The sequence below is a fragment of the Oncorhynchus keta genome, chromosome 34 (genome assembly GCF_023373465.1).
Source record: "Oncorhynchus keta strain PuntledgeMale-10-30-2019 chromosome 34, Oket_V2, whole genome shotgun sequence".
Lineage (NCBI taxonomy): Eukaryota > Metazoa > Chordata > Actinopteri > Salmoniformes > Salmonidae > Oncorhynchus > Oncorhynchus keta.
Genome location: NC_068454.1, coordinates 32,804,186 through 32,811,522, shown reverse-complemented (window position 1 = coordinate 32,811,522; position 7,337 = coordinate 32,804,186). Strand labels below are relative to the sequence as shown.

General features: G+C 41.0%; 1 protein-coding gene across 2 annotated transcripts; it reads right to left on the bottom strand.

The window, feature by feature from the left end:
• Positions 1 to 217: 217 nt before the first annotated feature.
• Positions 218 to 7,026, bottom strand: LOC118366966 (putative methyltransferase DDB_G0268948). Of its 2 annotated transcripts, XM_052493720.1 has the most exons (8): positions 6,833 to 7,009; positions 5,953 to 6,104; positions 4,428 to 4,626; positions 3,330 to 3,490; positions 2,544 to 2,757; positions 2,261 to 2,361; positions 1,871 to 2,008; positions 218 to 563 (listed from the first exon to the last, which is right to left on the bottom strand). In XM_052493720.1, exons 3-8 carry the CDS (start codon positions 4,536 to 4,538, stop codon positions 473 to 475), a joined length of 816 nt encoding a protein of 271 aa, XP_052349680.1. In that variant the 5' UTR covers positions 4,539 to 4,626; positions 5,953 to 6,104; positions 6,833 to 7,009; the 3' UTR covers positions 218 to 472. The 2 variants fall into 2 exon arrangements, with proteins under 2 accessions (XP_052349680.1, XP_052349679.1); XM_052493719.1 differs by lacking the exon at positions 5,953 to 6,104 and having other exon boundaries at positions 6,833 to 7,026.
• Between the last annotated feature and the right edge of the window lie 311 nt (positions 7,027 to 7,337).

The window sequence follows — 7,337 nt, the reverse complement described above, 5'->3', positions numbered from 1 at the left end:
TGGTCAAAAGACCAATTAGTGAAGAAAAAAGATCAGAATTGGGCTGCGTAAATTTCAATTGTCTCAGATTAGGAGTGCTAATCTTGGATCAGATACCCCCTTGTCCATATTATATTTTTCATTGTGATCTAAAAGGAAAAACTGATCCTAAAATCCACACCCCTAATATTACTCTGAGACACTTGATACGGCCCTGAAGTTAAATCATATTCAAAAGTTACAATTGTGTCTACAGACACATTTTATTGTCAATCTCAGCCAAGGAAGATACTAAATGTGGCAAGCATTTTTATAATGATGTGACTAAGGCTAATAGTTTGCTCTACAGTACAATGCATAAAAGAGACAACCAAAGGGACTTCAATGACATCTTATGTGAACAGAAGACTACTTATCAACACCTTAAACATGATTGATACAAGCTTAAGAAACATCTGTCTACACACAAACACATTCCCACTGTAAAGAGTGTTCACTCCGGTTTAGACGCCAGGACACAGAAATACTCCAGCGTCACTTCCATGAGTGTGTCTGGTGATGTGACTCCCATCTCCTTCAGAAACCTGCAATATGACGTCAATATATTTGATAAAATAATTCCATGTGGGATGGACCATAAAAGTGGCATACAAGTAAATAGAATGAATTATTTTGATTATTTGTTCATTTCCTCACACATATTTTTTTTGTTCATTTAATCTTTAGTCTAAGACTGACAGATGGCATTGTTTTAAATTGGTCATACCTATGGATCATTTAGCTATTTGATTGAGAATTTTAGGACCCCTTTAGGTATAAAAAAAATATATATATGATTTTTTGAAGTATTTATTTTGGAAAATGACTACTAAAGCCGATAGAAATGCATTGAATAACACATTGAATAACACATTCATAAATGGCTAAAAGGACTGTCAAAATGTATCAGAAGAAACAAGGTTTTGAAGTGTCTGTCCTAAATCTAGGAGATATAAATAAATAAAAACTCAGGTATGGGGCCTCCCGAGTGGCACATCGGTCTAAGGCTGGAGGCGGCCTCCCGGATCTCGGTCGTCAGTTGAACAGTGTTTCCATCAACACATTGGTGCTTCCGGTTTAAGCGGGAGATTGTAAGGAAATGCGGTTTGGCGGGTCATGTTGCAGAGGACGTGTGACCCGACCTTCGCCTCCTGAGCCCATTGGGGAGTTGCAGCGATGAGACGGGGAAAAGTGTGTAAAATACAAAAAAACATAATAATAATAATAATACAATAAATTTAAAAACTCTGGAAATATATTTTTTACACATATTTAATTAACCCCTTTTTTGGGGTAGGCACAAAACTACCTGCACACTTCCATCCGTTTTTTCAACCGGTACTGGTTACCTTCAGACCAGTCCCGTGACACTTGTGGGCGTCCATTAGATTGTAGCCCAAATGGTCTGGACGTTACCAAACAGAATTTAGCACATCGACGGTACGGACTTCAGACGAGACTCCTGGCACTTGTGGGGATCGTAGAGCAAAGAAGAGAACACCATTGTGTTCATGAGAGTGGTACAATGGTCAATAGTTTGTAGGTCAAACTGTTCGGACGCTACAGATGATTTTCGGGATGTCTCATGGTCTGACAAACACGGCTCTAGCTCTGTTACCTTTCACTGCAGATGCAGAAGTGTGACACTTGCGGATGCGTATCTCTAGCGTAAACTGACAGATTTTGATGGGGATTTTTTTTGTTATGCAACTTAGACCGACACACCGGTTTATCAAGCGACTCCACCAGGTTAATTTGTTAATTAGCTCATTAGTTCATTAATTCATCCATTCCAATCAGTAATTGGTTGATTCAGTCATTCAGTCATCCGTTGATTGATCAGGGTTGTTACCTGTCAAGTGTTCTCTGCAGCAGTGCGGTGGCAGCATCAGGCTCGGCCCTCTGGAAGGCCTGGTACATGGAGAAGGACTCCATGAAGCCCACTATGTTCCTCACTGAGATCTGCTGCTTCAGTGGGATACACTCAATTCTGAAAGAAGAACAGATACCCACACACTGTTGAATTGAGAGGAGAGTCATAGTGGATGCCCTATTTACCCAGGGGGGCCAAGAGGTTTAAGTCAAGTAAGTCATAATATTGAATACTCCTGCAGTTTATTGAGTACAACATTTGATTTTGACCACCTGAGTCACTAGATGCGAGTACATTACTTCTGTGTATGTATGTGTATATATTTAACAGGCTGTTCTACTGGGTTCTCACAGAGGCTGTATGAGTTACCTCTCTTTGTCAGGGAAGGGGATAGCAGTGTAAAGCTCCTTTAGTTTGGTGTTGGACACGGCTACCTGTGTGCTGGTGTATGGTAACAGCACCTTCTTGAACTGGGGATAGCAAAGTCAAATCTCAGTCAGGAAACTAACAAACATTTTGTAAGCATACTGTAGATGATAACAACTATTGTACCTAGTACCCAATGAAAATAAACATGACACACTAAACAGATTAAGTGGCATTGGTTTGTCCCCATAAAAATAGAATGGCATTCTAGTTCTGTGTTTTTCACCTCATCACAGATGTCAGTGAGTCTGTCCCCACATGAGCCGTAATGGAGTCTGAAGTTATCAGCAAAGCCAAGCAGAGCCATGCAGCCGCAAGGCTTCAGGACCCGGCCTGCCTCCAAGAGGAACCGCTGCTGGTCAAACCAATGGGCCGCTGAGGCTGCAGTCAGTAGGTCCACAGAAGCATCCGGAAACGGCAGCTCCTCAGCTGTCCCTTTCCTGTATAGTAAGTATTAAGACACAGCACCAAACATTGAGGATTTCTACATAAACTAACATATTAACTAGGGGCCTATGGAAGTGGGAAGCTCCTGCTGACCTTTGTCCTGTGTGTAATTGACCGTCTCTGCAGATTGTCATCACTGTTATCTTTAAACAACATACATTGGTTTTACGAGCCAAGTGTGGACCAAAACATTTATTCCCATTCAAAATCATATTATCCCTAAACCCTAATTCTAACCCTAACCAAACTCTAAAATAGCAGTTTTTCTTAATGTATGGGGAATGGCAAAATGTCCCCACTTGTCACATTTTCCTTGTTTTACTATCCTTGTAATATAATATAATATATATATGCCATTTAGCTGACGCTTTTATCCAAAGCGACTTACAGTCATGTGTGCATACATTCTACGTATGGGTGGTCCCAGGAATCGAACCCACTACCCTGGCGTTACAAGCGCCATGCTCTACCAACTGAGCCACAGAAGGACCACATATCCTTGTGAGGACTTTTGGACCTCAAACGGATAGCAAGGTTAAACACACACATAGACACATTCAAATACCTGTAGGTGATGTTGTTGAACCCTGTCACTGCCCTGGCCTCCTCCAGTTGGCACTCGCTAATGTCGATGCCCACCACTTCCTGGAAGTGTGGGGCCATCAGGCGTGAGTTCTGACCTGTCCCACAGCCCAGGTCCACAGCTAGGGCATGAGGCTGGACTTTCTAAAGAGAGCAGACCAGTGAGACACTATAACTAGCCTTCACTAAAGGAGAGTGATAGCTAGTGATAGTGTAAATGTGATGTTCAATACAGATATTATACAGAACCAGTTAAAAGTTTGGGGTCACTTAGAAATGTCCTTGTTTTTGAAAGAAAAACACTTTTTGTCCATTAAAATAACATAATTGATCAGAAATACAGAGTAAACATTGTTAATGTTGTAAATGACTATTGTAGCTGGAAACGGCTAATTTTTAATGGAATATCTACATAGGCGTAAAGAGGCCCATTATCAGCAACCATCACTCCTGTGTTCCAATGGCACGTTGAGTTAGCTAATCAGAGTTTATAATCTTAAAAAGGCTAATTGATCATTAGAAAACCTTTTGCAATTATGTTAGCACAGCTAAAGGGTTTTCTAGATATTCTCTTAAATTCTGCCGTTTCCAGCTACATTAGTCATTTACAACATTAACTATGTCTACACTGTATTTCTGATCAATTTGAAGTTATTTTAAAATTGACCAATAAATTGCTTTGCTTTCTAAAACAAGGAAACTTCTAAGTGACCCCAAACTTGTGAACGGTAGTGTGTGTGTTATTATATATAACACTCTGGTCTTTGCTAAATAGGTATTTCAAGCTTACGGTAATAACGTAAGATAATGGATGACAGTGTTTAGTGACCTATTGTCACAATACTCAAAAGCATTTAGAAACAGGAAACGGTTGAGATAATGTTTATATCTGATTTAAAATGTCATAATCCTGAAATATTATGCAATAGAAATGAAAGTAAAAAATGCCCTTCTCAGACACTGTGTGGAAGCATTACACCAAAGACTTATCTTAGACAACCTAAGATTTGTCAACTGTAAAAATCTAATGTCATGTAAAAGACAAAGTCTATAACAGTAATATTGTCTTTACTTGGCTCACCTTCCTTTCCAGGTAATGCAGGATGATGTCTCTGATCTCCTCTGGGGGTACAAAGCGGTACCTCTGGTAGATGGAGGCATGGTCTTTCTCCTCAAACATCCGGTAGGTCATGGTGCTCTGCTGTCGTCTGCGCCGCTAGCCTAGTGCTCTTTCCTGCTTGCAGTGACTCAGCAGACAGACCTGCTCCTTCACTTAGGACCTTTTAATCATTACATGAAAAGGGGATACACATGAGTTGGACAGAGGAGGCTACTGGTAGTAGTCACTCAGTCACAGAGAGGTTTAAAGAGACACCTGGGCTGCTAAGATCAAATAACTTGTCACCTCTTGACAAATTGCAAAACACTGATTTGTGTGTGATGTTGTGGAACAATTTCAAAGATTTTACTGAGTTACAGTTCATAAAGAAATCAGTCAATTGAAATAAATGTATTACACCCGAATATATGGATTTCACATGATTGGGAATACAGATATGGATCCGTTGGTCACAGGTATCTTACAAAAGGTATGGGCGTGGATCAGAAATCCAGTCAGTATCTAGTGTGACGGCCATATCTCATGCAGGGTGACATCTTCGCAGAGTTGATCAGGCTGTTGATCGTGGGATGCACTAACGGCTGTGCGAAATTGCTGGATTTTGGTGGGAACTGGAACACGCTGTCGTACACATCAATTCAGAGCATCCCAAACATGCTCAATGGGGGACATGTCTGGTGAGTATGCAGGCAATCGAAGAATTGGGACACTTTCAGCTTCTAGGAATTGTCTACAGATTCTTGCAACATGGGGCCGTACATTATAATGCTGAAACATGAGGTGATGGTGGCGGCTGAATGGTACGACAGTGGGCCTCTGGATCTCATCATGGTATCTCTGTGCATTCAATTTGTCATTGATAAAATGCAAATGTGTTCGTTGTCCGTAGCTTATGCCTGCCCATACCATAACCTCACCGCCACCATGCAGAACTCTGTTCACGAGGTTGACATCAGTAAACCACTCGCCACACACGTGGTCTGTGATTGTACAGCCAAATTCTCTAAAACGACGTTGGAGGATTATGAAAGATATACAACAGCCCTGGTGAAAATCCCTGTAGTCAGCATGTCAATTGCACACTCCCTCAACTTGAGACATCTGTGGCATTGTGTTGTGACAAAGCTGCACATTTTGTCACCAGCACAAGGTGCACCTGTGTAATGATCATGCTATTTATTCAGCTACTTGATATGTCACACCTGGCAAGTGGATGGATAATCTTGGCAAAGGAGACATGCTCACCAACATGGATGCAATCAAATTTGTGAATTTGGAAAATGTCTGTGATCTTTTATTTCAGCTCATTAAACCAACACTTTACATGTTGTGTTTACATTTGTGTTCAGTGTAGATTATGCATTAAGACAAAATGTGAAACTAGACTGGGTACTATGATGCAGGTTAACGAACAGAACATTTTCTAAACAATAGAACAAGTGCAGACATTTAATTAGTCTCCTGAAGGTCTGCAAAATCACCTTACACAATTTTAATGCAGCTTGTAAAACTGTTTCTCTCATCTGAAATTTCACCACAAACATTGCCAGGACTGGTTGGTCTTTTTGCAGGTAGGAATGCGAGACAATACATCCACACGAAAGTATAATTAAATCATTTTCAATCCCCTGGTAATGCCTGAAATGCAAACAGAATGAAAATACATGTAAGTCATGCATGGACATTTGCCGAGATGGTGCACGTGTTTACATGGTTCTGCACATCCTTCAGATGACAAATCTGAATACACTACCAACACATTGAAAAGTTGATTTCATTATACTTTCCTGCGGATATATTGTCTCACATTGACATAACTGACACATTTACGAAAGCTCAACACCCCTTGAATATGGCCGGTGTTAGTAATCCTCGGTGAAAAGGCGTAATTAAATTGTTGCCAGCAGCACACTAACCAATGCTCTGGATAACATGAACAGCATAACCAGCTCTGTTAGGGCAAGTAAAATTGTCAGAGGTGTTCTCATGCGTCTAACGTTAGCTAGAAAGCTAGCCAGTTAGCTTGGGTACTTGACTGCGTTGTTTGGGCAGAACGCTCAGATCAACACTACTCGTCCAGAGTGCGCTCTGAACACAGAGCGAAATGCTCTGAATTTACGAACCGACAATCTGATAACATTCTGAAAATTAGAACGGCAAGAGCGCACTCTGGCACTCCAGATTTAATTTACGAATACACCCTCAGTTATGTGGACGTAGTTACAGTAGAGCGTTGCAAGGATATGGAGACTTGCAACAGATAGCGAAAACAATTGCTAGTTACATAGCTAGAAAATACTTCACGTTGATGCGGTTAGTTATGCGACATAAAAAACAAACTCATTCATGTCTGCACGGTTGTTTACCTGCTGTCTCACAGAAAGCGCTCCGTCCACACCCTAATCAACCACACTCGGAAGCAAGCCTATGGAAATAAACTTCAGTCGCCAAACAACCTCACGAATATAAAGGCAAATGTTAATATTGAAACGTAAAACAGCTGTAACAGCTTCTTTTTCGATGAGGTTTAACGGCGATTGGCATCCAACAAAAGTTGCATTACCGCCACCTACTAGACTGGAGTATAACGCTCATACGTTTCTTTAAAAAAATACAACATACACTCTACCATCTAACGGTACACTCACAAAAAAATACCATACTCCACTATTTAGTCCTACTTCAAGCCAACAGCCTGAAAGGACACACCCCTGTCAGGCAACTCCAGTCCTCCAGGGCCTGATTGGTGTCACACTTGTTCTCCATCCCTAGCAAACACAGCTGATTAATCAAATTGCATTCTGATGAAGATCATGATTACGTGAGTATTGGAGTCAGGTGTGTTAGCTTGGGCTGGGGCAAAACTGTGAC